The following is a 22,940-nucleotide window of genomic DNA, read 5'->3' as shown; positions in this document are numbered from 1 at the left end:
CCATCTCTATTGTGATACTCAGGTTTTCAGTGGTGAACTATAACACAGGGGCCGTTTCAAGTATGCTGATATGTTCAGGATTTGACTTTGCTAATTCTTACCTGGATTAAGCATAACATACCAAGCAGGTGTGATTCATATACAAAGTACATTCTTTAAAAGGAAGATGCAACCAAAAATACGAGGTTTGTTGCAGAAAGTGATCTCAGTTGTATGTACTGGGATGGTTGAAATATATTTTCAGGTTGTTAATGAGAAAAACGTATGTATGCCTTTTTTACTGGTAGGAACCACCTGGTTCCACCAGCCCACAGGGGATTATTGTGTCCGTCCGTCGTGCATCCAAAAATGAAAGGGGTGGGGCTGGGTGGAGTGGGGAGGGGCTGGGTGGGGAGGGTGGGGAGGGGCTGGGTGGGGAGGGTGGGGCTGGGTCGGGGGTGGGAGGGGTGGGGCTGGGTGGGGAGGGGCTGGTCACCCCGTGGTGCCCTTATAAAACTCAACGTTTAACTTACTCACGCCGGCTTGTGCCCGCCCTCACAGTCGGCCATATTTGTGGAATACACCACGCCGCCGTTGACCCTGGCCATTGACCGAGCAACCCAACGTTCCTACCAGCTCCCTCCGCAGGAATGTGTTTTCCCCGTAGTGCAAATGTTCTACTGTTGTACATTGTCTTGTGGAGTGGTTCCACTGAGATAATAATCATTAATAATAATTCAAATTTCTAAAGCGCCCTTACACAATCGTTCTCAGTTAATCCAAATTTCTATTGTAAACTGTGAATTGTATTAAAGAGTACTTTAAAGTTGTTACAGTCACCTCCATTATAGATTTCTAGTGACATCACTGGAACAACATTGTTAATTTAAAATGTTGTAAATGCAGTGACATCACTAGATTACTATGGAGGGCCTCGATAGGATTTCAAAGTCTTTTTGCTAAATTAATAAGGCTTCAAACTCGTGTTAGCCAGCCTAGATATGGATCTACAAGTTAAGAGCTATTTTATGTGGTTGAGTCGTTGCATCTTCCTTTAAAAAAGAACAAGAAACCGCACATTCATGATCGGCGCATTCGCAACTACGTTCTGAAACCGATCTGGCCTGCTTTCTCCCCAATAAACAACGTGCTCGTAGCGGCAGAATAATAAAGCACTTTAATTATGCATCCTCCTTTTTGGCCACGTTTGGTTGGGTTACGGCCTTATTGAAATTCCTTTCAGGGGCTCGGAGGGAACGGCTGCTCTCTGCCAAGAGGAAAGCCGACGCCGACTCCGTGGTGCCCACCAAGGCGATGTTGGCGCGGAGTGGTCCGACCGTCCGTGCGGGTACTGTCATCCCGGCCTCCGTGCCCCAAGACGGGCGGAACATCGTCCTTCAGAGCGGTAGTGCAGCGTCTCTGCTTACAGCGCTGGGGTGTTTGTGGTGGGGGCGGGGAGAGGAGAGAAAGGCATCCCTTGTTCTCAGTGTGCGCGCGCACTTACACAATGCGGCTACACAAAAGGGTTTTGCCTTTCCGAATGAAAACCCACTCTTGGTTAGACCAGGAGATGGCTAACGCCACCGCTGGCGGTTGTGACGTTTGATAAGGTACTTGTTTACCTTGTGCGATGTTCAGTAAAAGTGATTGTGAGGTTTTTGTTCTCTGTTTTACGACACGGAGAGCAAGTGGTAGTAAAAATAACACCTGTATATATGTTGAACTTCTTTCGCACCGCACCTAGCCAACCGTGCGAATCAGAGCTGCGAGTGTTAATCGGACGTGCGGGGTGTCACCACCTGTTGTCACAACACTTGTTGTGACACCCACATCATTGTATCTAAATGGGACAGGCCTGCTTCTTTGAGTCTGATGGTTTTATTTATACGGGCCTCTCAATTATAGATTGGGCATTGTGTAGCACCTTGTGTGCTGTAGAGGCTGCCCGTTTAAAAGCAATTAAAGTATGAATTTGGCTTTAAAAAGACACTTAGAAATGCATTTAGTTAGCTCATATACATATATAATTGCATGTAATTAAAAGAAAACACTCGGGCATCGTGAACACAACTTTAAATAAGCACACTGGATGGAAACAAATGACAATGGTGGTGTTTTATTTTTTTTGTTCCAGGTTCATCGAAGGGAGTGGAGCAGCCCCTTTCAGCAAGCAGGCGTGGGGTCTCACAGGAGGCAGACCCCACCAACAGGGCCCAGGCTGTGGCTCAAGCTGTGAGGACAGAAAACCAATCTCTCATGACCTCTACTCCCACAGGAAAATCTGTGCAGGTGCCCTTGGCTGGATGTTGTTGTTGTTGTTTCCTTTGGCGGTGGTGTTGTAGAAGCAACCAGAATAGAATATCATGGCATTTGAATTCGGATGTATGTGGAGGTAGGATAGGGCGAAACGGTTTGGAATTTGGGAAAAGTCCGTGGCAAGAAAGTGTAATTGGAAAGAGGAAGTTGGAATTGTATGGGCACGTGGTAGGGGACTGTATGAGCAGAACTTGAAGAATGTGTGTTGTTCTTTATTAACAACTTCAGCATCTAATAAAAATAAAGAAGCGGTAGAATGGTGTGATGGCATCAACTTGGTAGAACATTCGACTCTTCATAAGAAGATAACCATTTTCAATTCCATTTGGTGATCAACGCTGCCCTTCTATCTGTTTGAAGTCGATAAAATAAGTACCACTTTGCGGCACGCTGACAGTTGTGCTATGGAGAAAACTAACCCCTGTTATGGGAATGTGAAATTGAAATGATTACTGTCCCAATGTTCTTTTAAGTATGGATACACTTAGGCTTTTGACGTTTTTGTGCTTAAGAGCGTCATTACACATTTCATTGCCATATTGCACATTAGCATACTTTTACACTTTAATTATGAACTGTACGATGATAATGCAACGGTATGTGCACAGCGAAATTGAGCTCCCTAGGCACGAGAAAACCTGGAGCAGTTACCCACCAACTTAACACAAATACCAGAGGCACAGATACGTTAATGATTGGAGGCGGCTGGGAAGGGTTTCGAGCAATACTCAAAAGACTACGTGCTTATTCACAGAGGGGAGGCACACTGCCAAAAAGTGTAATCTGGGGAGACCTGTTAGAGTGATGCAAGAGACAAAATGTTCAGCCCTTGCTAAGGTTGTATTTGGCTTAAGTGAGCACAAGCTGGAGAATAAACTTCGTATATTTTGTATTCATACACTGCCATTTCTGCTGCGCTTTGTAACATTAAGTTATTATTTGCGTGGTATTTTAAATGGATCGTCGGCGTGTTGCCTTGAGTTGAGTGTCCTACTTCATTGATGTTTACAATTTTGGAACGTTGTATGCTTAACAGTCCAGCCAGTCAGTCATGCGTTACGTTTGTAAGCTGTGATTTTTTGTTCAATGTTTTTTTTAGGCTAATAATTCACCCTCTGAAAACGACAGTGTCAGTAAGGCTGTGGAAAAAATTCAGCAAATGGATCTATGGTAAGGCCAGAGAGACTATTTCACAGTGGTTATTTCATTATAACTATTAAAAAGAATGACAATGATGTAATAACAATGATGAATATCTTTTTCCACAATTTGGAAAACAGTGATCTATAGTGACAACTGCATTTAACTCCCTACACTTAGAAATATGTTGTCAATGTGATGTTTTAATAACTCTAGCACATGCCTGTATAAACTGTATGATCTGATTTTAATAATGGTGTTCAATTACATTTACCAAATAACATTACTATGACATACTAAAGTAGCACTCAGCTCATATGTTTTCCCCCCAAAGTGCCATTTTAATGTCCTGTCATACACCATTATGTAGGATTGCTCTAAAGGATGATAATCGAGTTGTATTAAATCATTACAATTAGTATTTGGCTTTAATAAGTGGGAACGTATAAGTTTCATATACTTAACGCGTCAAAATGTTTGGCTGTACTTTAGATTAATGATAGACCATTACCAAAAGAGACTCATCGCATAATGTTGTGTTGCATTCGTATTTGTACTACTTTATGAACACTGTGACCCGAGTAAAATGTCTGCCCATGGCTAACCACGGTGGGGAGTAACATCTGAACAAATCCTGCCTCTTCTCCTTTCGCGAACCAGCACTGACCAGGCTAGTGAAGTATGGCCAATCAACCCCCATTACTGACACAGGCTTTCATCTAGCAGTGGCTTGAAGAGAGCTGTAAATTATTTTATTATTATGATGAGTTCTGGCGTACCTTCACCTTCAATTACTCATATTAGCTACTGGCAACATTCTTTCCATTCACTTTATAATAATGTTTTAATCAAGCAATACTACACATTGTGTAGTATGAATGGCAGTTTATTTTGATTTGTTGGTTATGTCCCCTGTGCCGCGCTTGATACCCAGGCAGCAGAAAAAGCTGCTGAAAGCCCTTGGCAAGCTTGAGCTCTCAGCCTCAGCGCCATCAAACGATGTCAGAACCACGGCGAGCGATGCCAGTGGCTCGGCGAGCCCACACATGTCGGCCTTACAAGTGGACCCGGAGCGCCTGGGAGCGTCCAAGGCACGTGGAGAAAGTAGCGGCGCTGGAAACACTGGGCAAGGAGCACAAGAAAAAACTTGCGGCGCAAGCCAAAATTCTCAGCAGCGGTCGAGAAAGGCCTCCATCTCGGATGAGGAGATGTCCATGAAAGATCAGTTGGAGAAGGCCACTGGGAGGAGGATTTCTAGTTCCGAGGAGCCCCAGCAAGTACCCGCCTGGCTGGAGGGAGCGGACAGACGGGAGAGAACGAAGAAAAAGAAGATGTTGTCCAAGAGCAAATGGAAGCCACCCTGGCTGGAAGGCGACGTCGACTTACGCGGAGGCTCCAGCGACGAGAATCGGAACAAGGCTACAGCCTCCACGTCGCGCGTAGGTACGTGAAGACAACACTATTTTGAAAGCATTGCATGTCATTTAAAATGAAAACCGTGCGAGGTTTAGATATGCTCATAAAATAATTGATTAAACACAAATAGATTGGTCATGCCACTGAAAATAATATTTTATTCAAGGGTAACATATTTACAAATGAATGCATGTGAAAGTAATGGTTCACCTCCGTGATGAAAATTATACAGCATGAGTTTTTTGTATACTGGTGTTATGATTCAGGCTCGTGTTCAATTTGCAAATCTTTTCTCCTTACGGTGTTGCTGCATGTAGAGTCAATAGTGGTATGACATTTGAAATCTCTATTTATATGAATGAATTAGAATTGATGAAGAGATTAACCAGATGATAATGAATTCCAAGTGCATTAAAACATTCCAACTAAGATTAAAGCATGTATGCATGAGCTCTGTCCGTCTTTCTGCCTCATAGGTTGAGGGGGCACTATAACTGTTTATAAACATGATCAAAAATGAACTAAAATGTAGTCAACAGTTGTGTTGCGATTAGGGATTTACTCTATTTGAAAACCAGCCAAATTGATCTTCGGCTTGCAGAGGTGGATGGCTGGCTGGCTGCAAAACATTACTATTTGCAAATATGCAAAAATAATTTTACCCTGGCATCTACCCATTGGCTTCCAGAATGAAAATTAAATAATTCCAAAACAAAATCGCCAGCTTCGACACCATTGGATAATCCATGCGTGTGCATGATTTTGCCTAACCTGTTTGAAAAAATTACACTTTTCCTCTAGGAGAGGCAGTGCGATCTGCTCGGTCGATCCACAGCTCCAGCAGCAGCGGGGAGGAGCGCGGCACCCGGGATGCTCTTCGCGGGGACGAGGAGTGCAGCGGGGGAGGAGATGTCGACTTGGTCTCGTTCCTGGACGCTGGGCCCCGGAGGGCAGACAGGCCCTTGAGTGGACGTCGGAGCGCGCTGCAAACGACCGAGGCGCCCATGTTCTCAGGTGCGGTTGATGCAGGACTGCACTTGCGTGCAAAAACGCTTGCTCGTGTGAACGTATTTTATTCAGCAATGTGCTCTTTAGATGAGTAAAACATGCGAGCGTCTGCAAACCTTTTGTGAGCGTGGGCTACATTAGGAATCTCCTAGTTCCCCCATGGACAGTCACGTTTGCGATCATTGATGTCGTTGTGGTAGCCTGTTCGAGGCAAACTATCTCGCAGAGTTGTAGGCTGTGTGCTCGTTTACCCTAGGTGCTCGTGGGTCGATCAAAAACCATGCCACAGGCAGTTTGTGGCCTGTAGGCTGTAGATTGCAATCCCATGATGAAAAAAAAACGAATCGAGGTCTTGTAGATACACACCTACGGTTGTGGGTCTTGGGCTGGAAGCGTCATAAATGAGAAAAAGTCTTTCGTAAATATTATTATTGAAGTCTCGTGATGTCACAGTCACATGACTTTCACTGTTTAAATGCCCCATCCATACACATCACTAAAGAGCTATGATGGAGCACCTTCCTGTGACTAAAGCATTTTTTTAAATCATTGTTGAAGCGTCGTATCCCAGGTATGTATGTACCAATAATCATTTTTTGGGTTGCATTTTTTACGTGTAGAGAAAACATTCTGTCAACAAGGCTACAAGAATGCAGTATAAACAGTAATAAAACAAGGTACAGATGCAGCATATATTTACGAATTTAATGTAACTTGGCATCCACTTTTTAGCCGCAGTTTTAAAATTCAAAAAATTACTAATGCCATAAAATGTGTTTTGTGGACTGCTCCAGTACTGGGGAATTGTAGATAATGTAAAATAAGTAGATATATATATAAGGGGTACCTTTGATCGCATTAAATTACGTACAAGCCTTTGCCCGATGTGCTTTCTGGATCAGTGTATTGCATTTGATTTAACGAGGCAAACTCTGAACTGGTTTCGACTTCAGGAGTTGCATTTTTTTTTTGAACAGCACTGCCCATACAAGAATCAATATTCCAACGTTGTAGAGGTGGCTGGGCGGCTCAGACATGAAAGTGCTGAGCTGGCACCGCTGACTCCTGGCAGAAGCACTGTGATTAAATCGCAATCTCAAGTGAAGCCAGTTGATCGTCTTAGCTAGGCCATCAGTCATTGCCCAAAAATGAAATAAATAAATGCATATTAAATTTCGTTTTGAACTTGATTTGGCTAAATCCCAAGTCCGATCATTTTCAATGTCATTTTAGTTTTTATCCTAATGCTTATGAGAAAGTGTGCCCCCCCCCCCTACTGAGTGAAGGCTAAAAAGGCAACATGATTTCGCCAGGTTGTTCTCCCACATGAGGCTCACTGCTGTGCAGTATTTCCAAACTAATTCTTCAACTTCGGTAATAAATAATAACTAACAATAATCATATCGGTGTTATCTTGACCGGTAATTGAACGACAACTGTGATGTGCACCAACTCGGGCCATAACCAGAACGGGCACAGGCTTGCACTTTTTTTTTGCCACAAGCTACAGTTAAGGCTGAATTAATGGGTGTCCCACTGAACAAAAATCTTAAGCCCACAATGTCTACCCATTGAAGTTCTTTCCCCTGGTTAAAACCTCCATGGTGGGTCTTTTTGTTGATGCTGCCACTATTAGTGCCACCCCACGTGATTAACTCTTGCTTTTCGGTGCCTGGACGTGCCTTTTGCCGAACGGGTGTAGCCCACGGGACAAAGGCAGAGCAAATCACTTAATGTACGGTTAGCGTGAATTGAAAAGTGCATCGTATGTGCTATTGGCAGGTGGTGGGAACAAGAACAAATTTGGTGCACAGCTCCAAATTATAGACAACTTCATAGTTGACTAGAAACACTTGAAGTCCACGAATGCAAGGGGACACTGCTGAAAGATTACACAGATGGATTCAACAACCCATGACCTTTATTGCCATACATTTCCTGGCCACCTTGCAACTCTGATAATGTATGCATAGGCGCACCTTTTGGCGTCATCTGGTCCAACACCATGTGAGACTAGGCTCTAAGAAAAGCTGTCTTGAGTGTGGACCAATCAATTTCAAGGACAGTGCATACATTTTCAGAGTTGTGTTTTTGTTTGCATTTCGACCGCAGGTATTGTGGTCAATGCAAACATGACTCCTTGTAAAAAAGGTGTCAGTTTTGTTGCCAGATAAAAGGGTAAAAAAACTATTATCATATGTTGCTACTGGCAAAGGAGGTTCCAATGGTGATTTAAATGTTCTTTCATATTTTGTTGTTGGTGATGATATAAACCCTTGGCTGCCTTGTTTATTAACAACTTGCAGAGGTATGTGTCATCTATAAGTGTATTGTCTTTGCCGCCAGTGTCAGAGTATCAAAGCTATAGAATGTTCACAACATTGTGGTTACCAAATACTTTGTCAGGGCGTTCCCCTTGAAGGTATTTGATGAAACTTGATGTCTGTTGCCAACAAGTACTGCATGCGTGGGCCTGCACAGACAAATGTGTTATGTGTTGAGTTCAATGAGCATTATGAAACACGGGTTTCATATCGTTTGTCTGTTATAATCGTTTTTATTTAGCTCACTTAGCAGAGTGCGTATTGCCATCGTGCAGCTTTGCACGTCTTGTATGTATGTTTGTTAAACGTATTTCGCACCGTACCATAGCCAACCGTGCTAATTGGAGGTGCGGGGGGAAAACAACTAACTAACGTTCACTGAGAATTTATAAAGAGAATGCTGGAGACAGACTGCCTTAAAGCAGTAATCGAGTACTCAAGGGGTCTTTTCATTTCTACGTCTAATTGGGCTCCCGACCCTGATGCCTGTATATTTGGTGTTTGCATGTTCTCCCTGTGGTCGCGTGGATTTTTTTCTGGGTCCTCCGGTTTTTACTTCCACATTTAGAAACATGCGTTTAGAGTGTTTAGCTGCTATAAGTTTACACATAACAAACCACTTTTTGGAGTGATCATTTGTGGCTAGGTCGCTTCTGAAAAAGAGCTATATGGCACAGTGGGCCTTAAACGGTATAATAAAAATAGTAAAATGAAAACAGTACAGTTTAGTTTCTAGATTTACGTCTTATAAAACTGCTTAAATGCGCTTTGCGATTACTTGCCATGAAGGTCACTTTATACGTCCGAGGTTAACGCTGTTGCCGCTTGTGTAAAAACTACGCCCACAGTACTTATAAGCGGTAGCCAGGTGTCGTGCATCCGAGCAGTTAGAAATCTTGACGATCGCGCACTGAGAGAACGGGGGTCATGGCGACGAGCGATCCCGTTCACCTCGTCGTCCGCGCTTCTCCCGCTGGGGTCGGTGCAGAGCGGGGCGGCGTTGCAGAGCGGGACAGCGGTGGGGACACGCGAGCGTGGTGGGCTCGGGAGCAGGACCGCTCGCTCCTCGAGTCTTGGGACTCGCTACTCAAGTTTGACCGCACGCAGAAGGGCCGCTTGCCCAGCCTGGACCTGCCCGACATGGAGACGGCTGGGCCCGCGTCGCAACGCTCCGCCCGGTAACCCGCCACAGACTCCGGCTCCTCTCGCAACCTGCGCCGGCGTCCACCGGTCGGCTGCGGGGCTGAGCTTCCGCAGTAGGATAGGCAACACGCTGCACTGTTGACGACACCTCAGGGACAGGCGATACCACTGAAATATTTCCACTGTAGGTGTGTGATCGATTCATCGTTGCAGTTGTTTTTTTATGCTAATGGTATGAGTATCGAATCGTAATAATGCAGTGTGAGTCCTTTATCAATACACTGCTGGATGAAGGCCTCCCAACACCGTGTGGGTCGTGGGAGTTATTTGACAATGCTTCACTGCCAGTGGTGGTCAGTGTGAGCGAGTTGGTGAAGGCCGGCAAGTATAGATGTGTGAGCATAGAAGCACGGTACAATCATTTATGTTGTAGCGCTGCTCTGTGCTCACAAAGTAGCGAGTTATATTGTATCAAATCATGTGTCAAAAGTGCAATTGTCGACGTATGGCTGAAGTGGTAGTGCAGTGGTTAGTGTACTCCAGTGTGAACCCGGTGACCTGAATTCGATTTCCTGGCACTGCTAAACATCACACCACCAACTAGCATGATTGGCTACGTACGGTGCGAAAGAAGTTCACCATACATACATCATCAGTGGTGAGTGATATTTGAACTTGCCCTGCCCCCCCCCATCACCAACTCGCACTGACCAGCCTGGTTTTTGTTTTGGTTAAACACGGCGTGAGGAGACCATCCAGCAGCAAATTGATAGAGAGCAGTCAATAATAATAATTCTGCACATTTCATGAAAATGTTTCCTTTAGGTTCATGGCCATAACGAACAAGACAGAACAAATACAACGTGGATTTATATTGTGTCTAAATACAGTACTTTAAAGAGCACAAATGCGACAGTACCGACAGTATACACGAGGACAGTTCAGATGAGACGTAAAATGAAAGTGAGACAGACAGCACACTCACTACTAATGCGATAGACAGTGCAAACAAGAATCGACTTTTGAATGGAATCTAGACGAATTTCTTGGATCGCGATGGGGGGGGGGGGTGCGGGGTTGGGGGGGTAGTTGAGGACCTATCATTATTCATGAATCGTTCCACACTGGAGTATCAAGCTGCGTTAACCTGTGATTAGAGTGCTGACTCAAGTCATAGTGCTTGACATTCTCAACCAGAATGCCGTGAGTTGGAGGTCGACTCAGCCCATCACCATCCCTCTACAATTGATGAGATCAATACCACTCTGTGAGAAGACAACAAGTGGATGTGTATGTGTTTTGAACTTTTTTCACACTGTACGTAGCCAGCCTTGCCACTTTGACGTGCGGATAGTCTTGTGGATAGTTCTGGCCCCCATCATTTAAATGTGGACTTTTCATCTTTTCATCACTGGAATAGACGCCAGCGCTACCCTACAGCTGTTTAAGCATGGCAATACTGTAACTTGCCTGTGACATTTAAAGGGAGACAAACAGCAGCAATTTCGTAGTGGTCTGCTGACAGCAAAATACATTAACTTCAAAGGTTTGTGTAGGAATGTGCCAGCTGAATTGATGATTGTCGCACACTTGTTTAAGTTTGCTCATTGTTGAGTTTCACTAGACTCCCATGGGGAAGATGCAGAGGAGGTGATTGTGTTTCCTGCAGATCAAATTACGTATTTTGTTTGTTCGTGTATATAATTGCACTCTTATTTAACTTAATTTGAGCCAACGTGGAATAAGTAACTATGCATGGCCCACCACGGAAGGTGACAGCTTGAGGTTTACATTTCCGTCCGTGTGGTTTACAAAACTAATATCTTTAAAGTATCACGTAGGGCAAAAGCGTGGGTACGGTGTCTTGCTGCTGATGAGCCTGCGCTATGGGAATGTGCGGGGTAGTGGGGAAGTCTCCCACATTTGGACAGTCTCAAACAATTCTCGCTTGGAATAATATAAGCACGTTGCCAGATTGTATGTATGTTCGCAAAAATGGAAGGAACCGAAGGAGAGGAAGTCCTAACAGAGAATGGCTTGATGACGAAAAAAGATATTGGTGCCAGAAAGATGTGGCACGACTTGAGCATATTGGTACAAGACAGAGGAAACTGGTAACAAATGACAGTGTGTAGTGGACACCTACGGGCTCTCTGCCCATGGATCGTGATGATGATGCATGTTGAACTTCTTTCGCACCGTACGTAGCCAACCACGCTAATCGGGAGGTGCGGGTCACACGCACCGTGACCCTTGCGTTGCGCAGCCTCGCAGAGGGCTCCTCGTTCGTCGACTTGGACGAGCGCGACGGCCCCGAGTGCCAAGCGCTTGCTGCGGGGCCGCCCGCTGTCTCCCAGCTGCCCTGCTGCGACACGGCCGAGCCCTTCGAGATCCCCGAGCTGCCCTACGGGCGGCGCCTCGTCATCAACATCCGCTCCACGTGGGGCGACGGCCACTACGTGGGCCTCAACGGCCTGGAGGTGTTCACGAGCACGGGGGCGCCGGCCAAGGTGGCGCGCATATGGGCCGAGCCGGCCGACGTCAACGTGCTGCCGGGTTACGGCAACGATCCGCGGGTTGTCTCAAACCTCCTCGACAACGTGAGACATTTGTTCATTTATATTGCCGGTAACATTTTAAATGTACTTCCCGTGAACACGTAAGCGCGGTGTTGTATGTAGTTGGCGAGTGTACAGGCGGTGCAACTGCGCCGGGACCCGCCGGTTGGAGGGTCCCACGCGCCTTGCTATGAAGAGGAGAGAGATTGAATAGGGTATCGCATTCATTCATTTCCGCACCTCCGATTGGTACGGTTAGCTAACGTACGCTGCGAAAGATGTTCAACATATATCCTGTACATTCATTTATCCAGCATCCACACTAAACACGCTACTCTGCTGCATTAAGCGAGTAGTATTTTGGTGATTTCTACAGGAGTCGCATTTAAATCGCATAATTCCACCATGGGAGATTTCAGCAAGGTCTTAATTTATTTCATATATATTCAGTATTCCCACGTTAAAATGTTCATATTGATGGTTTTATAATAGGGTTGGTGTGCCATCTGGCGGTGATTGTTGGACTTGCCACGAGAATACTATTTGCATCAAGATGCAAAAATTGTGATTTCAATGAGTACGCGATGGATGACTTCAGCTGTCAAAGAATCCTCATTCATTTCAGCGGCAATTCCTGCATCTCCATTCAATGTCTCATAGGTTAAATATGGTGCATTCGTAGTATGGAAATGATGCGGACATCAGATAGCTCAGTTCGTACGACCATATACTAAGTATTAAGTCCCCTCACAACAAATAACTCGATGCATGTGTTCACAGATAGGTGGTTTCCACCAATATTTGGTGTAAAAATAGCGAATTAAAATATATAATCGACCAATTGCAAATGTTGGCAATGAGAAGCTCAATGCGGATTCCTGTAGGGAGGTGGCCATCTCTTGTTTTACAGCTAGAGGTGAAAATTCCACATGCCCATTAGCAGCTATCCCTGTGGGTACAAAGTGGCTCAGAACTTAGTCTGCAAATGGGCATTACTCTACCAATAGGGGGGGGAGGGGTGATGATGCCTTCGTGTAATCCTAGGTTGAGTAATTTGCGGGTAATATTTTGAATGTGACACATTTGGACCATGACGCCTGCACACAATGGCCTACTCGTTTGACGTCGACTGCGAAGCAGACGCTGCATATTTCATTTTAAATACCACGGTATTAACCAGGGCGGCTGCCGGGCTTGAACCACGAACCTCCGCACCAAGCGGCCGAACACGCTACCACGGGGCCGTGTGCACGTGCAATTTTATTTCTGTCACCGAGTTTGCCTTGTCTGACCCCGGCGCGGCGCAGGTGAACCGGTCGCGCGACGACGCTCACATGTGGCTGGCGCCATTCACGGTGGGTGGCGATCACCTGGTGACGCTGGAGCTGGCCGAGCCATGCCACCTGGCCATGCTGCGCGTGTGGAACTACAACAAGTCGCGCGTGCACGCCTCGCGCGGGGCGAGACACCTGCACGTCGCGCTCGACGGCCGCGAGGTCTTCCGGGGAGAGATTGCGCGCGCGTCCGGAACGCTGATGCGAGGTCAGTGGCGGGAGGGCGCGGTGAATCGTCGTCGCAGGCAGTAGTCAATGAAACGGTCTGCGTAGCTCTTTTTGGCTAACGGTCAAAAATAGAAGTATACTTGAGGGAAGAGTCAAGCCCAGCACATGATTTACCTCGCGAATTTCCAAATGTGTCTCCTTCCCGCGCACCTCCGATTAGCACGGTTGGCTATGTACTGTGCAAAACAAGTTCAACATATATACAGTACCTTGCCAATTATTCTCATCATCATAATTTAATTCATGGTTATCCTTATTGTAATCACTATATCATAATAAATATAATCATTGCTACATGATGGTGTTCGATATGATCGTCATGATCATCATCATCATATTAGAAGCAACAAAGATTCCAGCATATGCAGCAGTCCAGGGCCACACACCCCAGTGTGTGCAGCTCAAAAGCGTTGTTGTGCGCGTATGTGTGCGTGCGTGCGTCTGTGCACATAAACTTTGTCGCCGCCCAGACCTGGAGCAGTTTGGCGACACCATCCTCTTCACGATGGACGACAGCATCCTGGAGGCGATGGCGGCTCACGACGTCACCTTCACAGCCGCGTCTCCCGATGCGAACGGCCCGGTGACCGGCGTGAGTGGCGAAGGTCCCGGCGAGGAGGCCGAGAGGCCCCGAACGGCGCACGGGGACAGCCCCGAGGACGTTCCCGACTCTCCCTGCGTCCCCAAACCCGCCGTCGAGCGGCCCACGACCCGGGCTGGACGTGGGCCCAACACCGGCCAGGTCTGACACTGCTCCAGCCGGAAAATGCGTGCGTGGTGGTGTTGCGGCGATATTTTTCGATCTCCCTCGCAAAACACACGTCTCTCTCAAAGAGCTTTCACCTGGTTTCTGATTATAGGTTATTAATTGTTTTTTTGTTGTCGAGGCACCACATTGTGAAGTATTGATCCTTCATTACTTATTTCTTTCTCTGCTCCTGAGAAGGAGTGTGGTCTTAAATGGGGGTTTCTGAACGTATTTGTGGGCATGGGCCACTTTGTACAATTACAGTTTGCATTTAACGTGTCTGTGAATGTGTCCACATCTCAAGACGGGGTACAAAAAGGGAGGGACATGCGTTTTGGGAGGATAGAGGAGGTGACAGCAGAGGGTGCGCAGACGACGATGAAGATTGTAGTGAGATACTTTGTCGAGGGACATGCCTAATTTCTTGTGATGTGTTCTCATGTTTTTGTATTGCACTAAACTCATTTGTCTTGTGCCGTGTACAGAAGGCAGCCTCTGACGAGACATCTGCTCGGCCTTGTGGACAATACGTGGGGAAATGTGAGTGCTGTACTCCAGCTGAGCTGTTGCCTTATCATTATTTAACAATTCAAAGTTGTCAGCCTACGGAGTTTAAACGTATTTGGCTCTGTGGCAGCCTTGACTCGTGATCAAAATATTTTGAGTTCATTCAATTAACCAAATCTAAATAAGGACAGCACCCATTGCTTTGCTGCCATCTCCTGGCACCTAGCAGTCCTAACAACTATACAGTAAAACCTTGGATTGCGAGTAACTTGGTCTGCGAGTGTTTTGCAAGACGAGCAAAAATTTAAAATAAATATTAATTTGATAAACGAGCGAGGTCTTGCAATACGAGTAGTACGTGTATACGCTTTGTCTGCCGAGCGTCACGTGATCACAACTGATATACGAGCGCTTTGGATTACAAGCACGTTTCTGGAACGAATTATGCTCGCAATCCAAGGTTTTACTGTATGTCAATTGTTATGCCCTGGCAGTCACGCATCGAGCACTAACCAGGCTCAGTCCTCCTTCGTGTCCGAGATCTGATGAGATGGGGCACATTCAGGGTGCTTTGGTTGTAAGCATATTTGTTTTGTTTTTTTAATGATGTTGATAAATATCTTCAAGAGTCAACATTTTAATGTTCTGTACTCTGAACATTGAGTGAGAGAGCTGATGGGAAATCGACCACCTTGTGTAGTTTTTTTTTTAAATGTTCATTGCCATTAAACCAGGGGTGGGGAACCTACAGCCCACAGGCAATATCCAGCCCACAACTTCATTTCATTCGGCACACAGCCACACGAGGCTTACCACTTAAAAATAATATCACTGCAAGCATCTAAGCCATACTAATCAGGCAATAGAGAGAAATATTTCCAACCTTCCAACACCGTGTTTCCAACTGTTAACGCATTCAATCAGAATTGGCGAAGGTGTGTGTCATTGCGTAGCCCGCCAAAGGTATTTGAAAGTCCTATTCCAGCCCTAAACGATCCCTGAAGCGAGCTTTGTTTCCCACCGACCGATTGTGTGGCCATGGCGGCACAGGTCTGAAGCTGAGCTTCTCGGCAACGTGGGGCGACCCGCACTACCTGGGCCTCACGGGGCTGGAGTTGATGGGGCCGGACGGGGTGACCATCGCACTCCAGCTGGCCATGCTCGATGCCAAGCCGCGCGACCTCAACGACCTGCCCGAGTACACGGACGACAACCGCACCCTCGACAAGTGAGAGCGAACTCCCTCTGTTCCACCCCCCCCCCCATGCTCTAGGGGGGGATGGCCATGCCCATCGCTGTCTGGAACTGCATCCAGTTATTCGTCTGTGCTGCCAACTCTGTCCCCCTGTATATATGTGTGCGTGCTTTCTTTACGTATACGTGCATATTTGCGTAAAAATCTATTTTCACTCTGTACTTATACACTGCCATACTTATATCCCTGGCCTTCACAAACCAGCAATGACCGGTGTGATGAAGCCCGGTCAAACAAACCCTACGACGAACACGGTATGGGGTTGCCTTCATCCAGCAGTGTACTTGACAAAGGGGCTGTCAGTTCATTTACATCTGTGCGCGTGCGTTGATTTTGACGCGCGGCTGCGCGCAGGCTGATCGACGGCGTGAACGTGACGACCAGTGACGAGCACATGTGGCTTATCCCGTTTGCGGTGGGGGGGAGCCACACGCTGACCGTCACGCTGCCGAAGAGCCAGCCCCTCGCCGGCCTGCGGCTGTGGAACTACAACAAGTCGGCCGAGGACACGTACAGGGGGGTGGGTCTCCCTCTGCGTGCTCCGTGTGTCCTCAAACGCACACCCACACACAACAAGGCGTGCTGGCCGGGGGTCGCTCGGACGACTCGTGACGGCCACGTCGAAGACACCGAGCTTGGCACGCCTGGGATCTCTTGTTTCAACACGGGCTTCGACCGCGCGTGATTGAACCGAGTTGACAAGTGTAGCTCGTCAATGGTTTTAGTTGGGGCACCGGTAACCGCTCGAAGGGTGAAGTGGGTTTCCTCTCGATACCTTGACATATCTTTACTGGTTACAAATCGGATCTCGGGCTGCACCCTCATTAAGACGCAGTGTATTGGAATTGTGTTTGGCGCTAATATGCCATGGCACAGACAAGCAAGTGGTGGATTTTCCTATCAGCGCAAACGCTGGGAACATTTAATAGTGTGATGTGTAACGTCATTACACCGTCATCCCTCAAACTCTTAACATCTCAGCATGCATAACAGCACATGTTGTACTGTGTTGTAAGCGCTGCATGTATGATGTGCTGTTTTATAAATGCTGTGTGCTGTTCTGAGAACTGTCTGCTGCATGCTGTGTTCTGAGTGCTGCATCCAGTGTGCTTTTAAGCATCATGTGTTCGGGGTGCTTTGTGCTGTGTTCGGAGTGTTGCATGCTGTGTGATAACTGCTGTGTTCCTAGTGTCATGTGCTGTGTTAATTTCCATCTTCTGATATTGTGTTCGGAGTACTGTGTGCTGTGTTGTGAGGACCATGTTGACGTGTTGTGAGTGCTGTCTTCCTTGTGATGTGTTGCGCTTTGCGATACATGTTGTGCATTGTGTTGCATATTATTTTGAGTATTATATATGCTGTATCCTGCATGCTATGTATTATTTTGTTCGTGCTGTGTGCAACGTACTGTGTTCCGAAAACTGATTTCCGTATTTTGCATCTTGTGTGTGCACCTCATACATTGTACTGTGCATTGCGTACTGCGTGCGGCATCCTGCTTGTTGCGTGCCGTGTGTTTTTTGTGCTGCGTATTGCTCGTACAAAACCTTCCAGCCACGTTTGAAACAGCTGCTCCCTGCTTGGTGTGTCGCCAGGCCAAGACTGTGCACGTGACCGTGGATGGGAAGGCAGTGTCTCCTCCGGAAGGCTTTCTCGTTCGCAAAGGGCCTGGGAACTGCCATTTTGACTTCATGCAAGAGGTCCTGTTTGCCGATGTGGCCCACAGGCATGGGGACGGAAAGTCAGCGGTGCTCAAGTGAGTAGACCTATGAAGCTGTGCAACTCGCCGTTCACACCGTGAGACTGACAATGCACTGATGACCACCAAAGCCAAAAATACATGGATACACTGCTGTTTGAGGTAAATTAATCACCACAATATAGGCCGTATAGCAATGTTTGATTCATTGATTGAACCTGATTCTTACACTTATGATGCATGCATCATATGTGTGTGAGAATTGTTTTTGATTTCTAAAACGTTACTCCATGCTACTCGTCAGAATTAACCAGATAGTACACATTACCAGCAAGGGAGCACAAACAAGACTGACAATACACAGATGTTAGCCATCACTAGCAATCAAACTCGAGTCACCTGTGTTCATACTACATCGCACTCACCACTGCGCCACTGAGAGTGATGACAATATATTTGTGATATTCCACAGGAACAGACACAAAGATCAACGGGCTGCTGTTATGGAGAGAGCAAGTATGGACTATGAGGCCCCGCTGATGCCCTGTGGCTGTATCCTTTTTGGCTGTAGTGGGGGGCTCAGGGGGCATGGGGGGAGGCGGGAATGTGGGGGGCATGGGGGATGGCACTAACACAATCCTGAGTCTTACAATTTAAAATTAAACGTCTTTGTCGGGTCCTGGTAGGTTTAATGCATCACATTGCTACTTAAAACTGGGCAACATATACAACCACATTTTTGGATATATAATGGACAAATATTCAGAGCTGAGCAATGTACAATTTTTTTAAGTACACCATCATGCAATATTGAGAACACAGCACTTGTTCAGGACATTCTTGAAAAAGAATAATGAGGCTCAGCAAAGCTATCCTGGATACACAAAGGACACCTATTTACTTTATTTCTTACAACTGATTTCCGTAATCTCTGTTGACATGCAGCTGTCAAAATTTTATCTTTAGTCAGCCACCGCATTTTGTGTTTGCATTTTGCCAAAGTTCTGCCTTCCTTGACGGCGCTTTCCAGTTCTCTTTCAGTTCCAGCTGCTGTCAAGCTGGGGCGACCCCTACTACATCGGCCTCAACAGCCTCCAATTCTACAATGAGGAGGGCGACCCGATCGCCTTGACACCCAAGAGTATCCATTCACAAGCCGACCAATACACGACACGCGTGCCCGGGTCTGTCTGTGCAACGTGCTCCTGAGCACACCGCCTTGTATATTGTGTGCACCGTGCTGTGTGCTGTGTATTGCGTGCTCTGTGGTGCACCCTCTGTGCTGTATGTTGTGTGCTGTGTCCTGTCCTCTGTGCTGCATTGTGTACTGGACTGTGCTCAGTGATGTCTGTTCTGTGCTGTGTACTGCGTGCTGAATGCTGTTATTGTTCTGTGTGTACTGTGTATGCTGTGCTACGTGTCGTGTGTGCTATGTGTTCTGTGCTCTGCTGCCTAAACCTCGTCACATAGATCGCTGCATTGAAGCGCTCGGCCCCTTGACTCGCGTACGCGGCAAGACATCGCGGCGTATCCCGACAGCGTGAACGTGTTGGACAGAGTGAGTGGGGATGTGCGCACGCCAGACAAGCTGCTGGACGGCGTGACGGATGGCGGCGACGGCCGGCAAGCGTGGCTAGCTCCTGTGCTTCCCGGCCTGGTAACACGGGCAACGCCGCACGCACGCACGCCACGCTCCCCCACGCTCTTCCCCTCTCTAAACGAACGAAACGAAACTTGTAATTTTACTACATAAGGACCACTGAGCTACATACCTCTTTTTAAAAAACGACCTGGCCACAATGTGGAAATTTATAGAAGCCAGAATATTCTATAAAAGCATGTTTCCAAATATGGAGGGGAAAACCGGAGGATCCGGAGAAAAATTCACGCAACCACGGGGAGAACATGCAAACTCCGAATATACAGGTGCCAGGGATGGGTTCGAACCCACAACCTCCTGTATACCAGGAGAGGTAGTTAACATTTCAACTACCACGGCTCCCACACGTAATACAAAAATGGCTCTGAATGAAAATGTATCAAAATTAAATTGAGTGATGCAAAGAACAGCAATGTTTTTTTCCACCAGGTGTGGTGGTGCACACCTGTAATGCATTGCTGTTGAGTTGAGATGAGTGGATTGAGCAGAGATGAGTGTCTTTTGAGAATTCCAACCTTATACCCGATGGAGGTGGTAAGGAGATGGCAGGACAGCAAGTGGGTGAAAGGTCATGTTTGTAGAGTTTTTAATCCCACCTGTGTGAGTTTTCTTTAGGTGCTTTGGTTTCCTTAGATGTGAAAACTCCCTTTTTAAAACGGGTTGGTCCAATATCGAAATTCAGGATTCTGACAATGAGTTTTGGAACTCGGTGAGGCTTTGTGGGATAAAAAAAGTCCTTCTTTATAACCAGGAAAGGGCATATTTAGAATGAACATCACTTTTTCATTGGATTTGGGTTAAGGAAAATATAGTAAAGGACTGCTGTTTCAAAACAACAAAAACAATTACAACAAATTGTGTGCCTGTCACGGTCTTAATTGTAAAATCTCACACTTGAGCATTGCATCTCTTCCTCCTCATTCAGGCATTAGACTGACATGGGTGTTTTTTTTTCAGGAAAATCGTCCCACATGTAAAAATGCTGGAAAGGAAATTTGTACGAAACATTCCAAACCCTATCCTCATCAATCCAATACTTGAGAATTGGTGAAGCTTTACAAGTAAATATACTATTACAATTAAACTAAACATTCATTATCTTTTTCATTAATGAACTAAAATGTAGTTTGTATTTTTGGTAAATGTGCCTTATGCTGACCCAATATTTAAAATCAGAATTTCAATTAGGCAAATGATGAATTGGTTTTAGTTTCTCCAAAATTCATCAGCAAACGATTGTCAGTTTAAATGTGGAAGTTTTAATATTTTAAATAGTTTCTGAGCACAGGCCCAAAGGCCTAAAACTTTAAGCAGCCAACAACTAACATGAATATTAAAGTTGCTGGGATTTTCAATGACAGAAATGTCTAAGCTGTTCATTTTTTTGGTGCCGATAATGACTGTATTTTCAGTAATTGATTTTTTTCAATGTTCCTGAATGTGTGGCTTGTGCGGCAGGTCAACCGTGTGTACGTGATGTTCGACTGCCCTACGACCGTCTCAATGATTAAGTTGTGGAACTACAGCAAGACGCCACAGAGGGGCGTAAAGGAGTTTGGGGTAAGAATGCGCCCCTGCCGAACGCGACGGTGTAGCACCGAGCCGTCACTGCGGAGAACCTGGCTTTGAATTCAGGATTCAGCTGCCCGTGATAAAAATGGGTTTTCAAGTATAGTGAGGCTGTGATGATGGCGAAATGTTAACTCCCTTGCCTGGTATGCAAGAGGTCGTGGATTCGATCCTGACCCTGATGTTTGTAAATTTGAAGTTTGCATGTTCTCCCTGTGGTCTTGTAGATTTTTCTCGGGGCCCTCCAGTTTTCCCCTCCACATTTAGAAACATGTATTTAGAGTATATGGCTGCTATAAACTTCCACGTGATAAGCCATTTAATTGCGCTATTATTTGTGGCCAGGTCGCTTCTGAAAAAGAGCTACATAGAGCTCTACCTGGTGAAATACAAATTTTAGTTTATAAGTTTACGGTCTCAGCCTGGTTATCAATGACTGCCAATATGGTTATGAGACATTATGGTGTGTGGCGATGGTCTACATTGCAATTGTCCTTGCTGCAGCTGCTCGTGGATGACCTGCTCGTGTACAACGGCGTTCTGGACGCCGTGAGCCAGGCGGCGCGTGGAATCCTGCCCACCTGCACCGGCCCCACGCCGTACCACACCATCCTCTTCACGGACAGCGCAGACGTCCTGCGGCGGGAGCGACACACCGTGCTGCGGTATGACGCTCGCCTCTCCTCGACAGATCTTTACTCCAGTATTCACGGCTCCAATTCACTCCTTGGATTATCAACCTTTCCATCTCCCAAGATTCTCCCAGAACACCAGTTACTCACTCTTAAATATTGGAGCCTCAGAGGTAGTTCTGTAACATCACCTTCCTTGGGACAATCTCAACCACCGTGCGATGCATTGCTCTGCGAGGGTCGTGAATTAAAAATGTTTCATCGTATGACATAACAAAGATAGTACAATTTGAACAAAAATTTTTTGCGAATATAAAAACCACAAGGTCAGTATTAGTCATGCAGTTGAGGTGTGGTAGCTTAGCTGGCAACTGTGGTTGTGTGTGAGTCTCAGAGTAATTGGTGGTTTTGGGACCCCACCCAGGAACCGTGCGGAAGAGCAGGAGGTAAGTCTCCTCAACGACAACCGCATCCTGCAGAGCAGCAAGAAGACGTCGTCGGTTGATCAGGGTGAGTGTTTTGGCAACGTGGCTTTCTGACAAAAGACCTGGCTAGATAGACCCTGATACTTGCCAAGTCACTCTTAACATCAAAATAATATTCGTGATGCATAGATTTTCATTAGGCTGTTAAATAGAGGTCAAGCCATTGTCCTTGTCAGAATTGCACACACAGGCTTAGCAGAGAAGCTGTGGCCTGTAAGCGTTTAGACTTTTCAAGTGATGCATTAACAGCTAACTGGAGGGGTGTGTGTTGTGTATCCTCACAGCTCTCCGCCCCAAGACTTGCCTCATCGAGAGGAAGGTGGTGGGGAGGAAGCAGAGATGACTTGTAACGTCCGTTGCAATGTTTTTATCGCATGGCACAACTTCTAATAAATTACGCACATCCAGCGGTGTACACTTAATGTGGCGTGGGGTATCGCAAACACCCACGTGCCACGCATGCATGTATTTGTGTTTACCAACTAACAAGCACAGCGTGCCAAGTGTAAGAACTTGTGACCAGATTCACACCGTTATGAAACAGCGGAAACGCATCCCTTGTGATTTTCGCAGCCGTTATGTGTTGGATATATTGGCATGTTTTCCAGTAATTGGACAAGAATAATATAATTTAATCAGGCCGTTAGTATGCACACGGATGGCGACGATTGCCGTGCGTGGTACCTCAGAATGTGAGGACTGGGCTTTGAAAAACCTCGTTTTAAGTGCATTGAAACCTGCCAAATTGAACAGATGGTTCATTACTCTCATCTTGTTCGCAGAACTCCTTTAGATTAGGGAGTAGTTTAAAGAGGAATTCTCAAACTTGATTTGCCTTTTGCAAAGTGTAGAACAATCGGAGAGAATTGTGCACGTGGTCTTGATTGTATTGTACCAGCTTTTTACAATCTTAAACGAGCAGCGATTGCACGGATCTTG

At 46.2% G+C, this 22,940-nt stretch overlaps 1 protein-coding gene across 2 annotated transcripts in view; it reads left to right on the top strand.

Annotated features, from left to right (window-relative positions):
* The window catches only part of KATNIP (katanin interacting protein), a 32,548-nt gene extending 9,622 nt beyond the window's left edge, over window positions 1-22,926 (top strand). Inside the window, exons 9-28 of one of the 2 annotated variants that reach the window (XM_078872699.1) lie at window positions 1,223-1,384; window positions 2,114-2,268; window positions 3,395-3,465; window positions 4,370-4,878; window positions 5,653-5,865; window positions 9,172-9,361; window positions 11,593-11,926; window positions 13,192-13,426; window positions 13,917-14,188; window positions 14,680-14,734; window positions 15,752-15,929; window positions 16,311-16,476; window positions 17,552-17,712; window positions 18,128-18,207; window positions 18,686-18,796; window positions 19,173-19,312; window positions 20,774-20,875; window positions 21,389-21,549; window positions 21,941-22,026; window positions 22,286-22,926. In XM_078872699.1, the coding sequence (XP_078728825.1) occupies window positions 1,223-1,384; window positions 2,114-2,268; window positions 3,395-3,465; window positions 4,370-4,878; window positions 5,653-5,865; window positions 9,172-9,361; window positions 11,593-11,926; window positions 13,192-13,426; window positions 13,917-14,188; window positions 14,680-14,734; window positions 15,752-15,929; window positions 16,311-16,476; window positions 17,552-17,712; window positions 18,128-18,207; window positions 18,686-18,796; window positions 19,173-19,312; window positions 20,774-20,875; window positions 21,389-21,549; window positions 21,941-22,026; window positions 22,286-22,344 (3,440 nt within the window). In that variant the 3' untranslated portion in view covers window positions 22,345-22,926. The remainder of the gene's footprint in view (window positions 1-1,222; window positions 1,385-2,113; window positions 2,269-3,394; window positions 3,466-4,369; window positions 4,879-5,652; window positions 5,866-9,171; window positions 9,362-11,592; window positions 11,927-13,191; window positions 13,427-13,916; window positions 14,189-14,679; window positions 14,735-15,751; window positions 15,930-16,310; window positions 16,477-17,551; window positions 17,713-18,127; window positions 18,208-18,685; window positions 18,797-19,172; window positions 19,313-20,773; window positions 20,876-21,388; window positions 21,550-21,940; window positions 22,027-22,285) is intronic. The other variant, XM_078872700.1, reaches the window with a different exon arrangement.
* The last annotated feature ends 14 nt before the right edge of the window (window positions 22,927-22,940 follow it).

This window comes from Lampetra fluviatilis, chromosome 35, assembly GCF_964198595.1.
Source record: "Lampetra fluviatilis chromosome 35, kcLamFluv1.1, whole genome shotgun sequence".
NCBI classification, from domain to species: domain Eukaryota; kingdom Metazoa; phylum Chordata; class Hyperoartia; order Petromyzontiformes; family Petromyzontidae; genus Lampetra; species Lampetra fluviatilis.
Note: the sequence above shows the minus strand (reverse complement) of the source record. Positions and strands in the feature narration are given on the sequence as shown.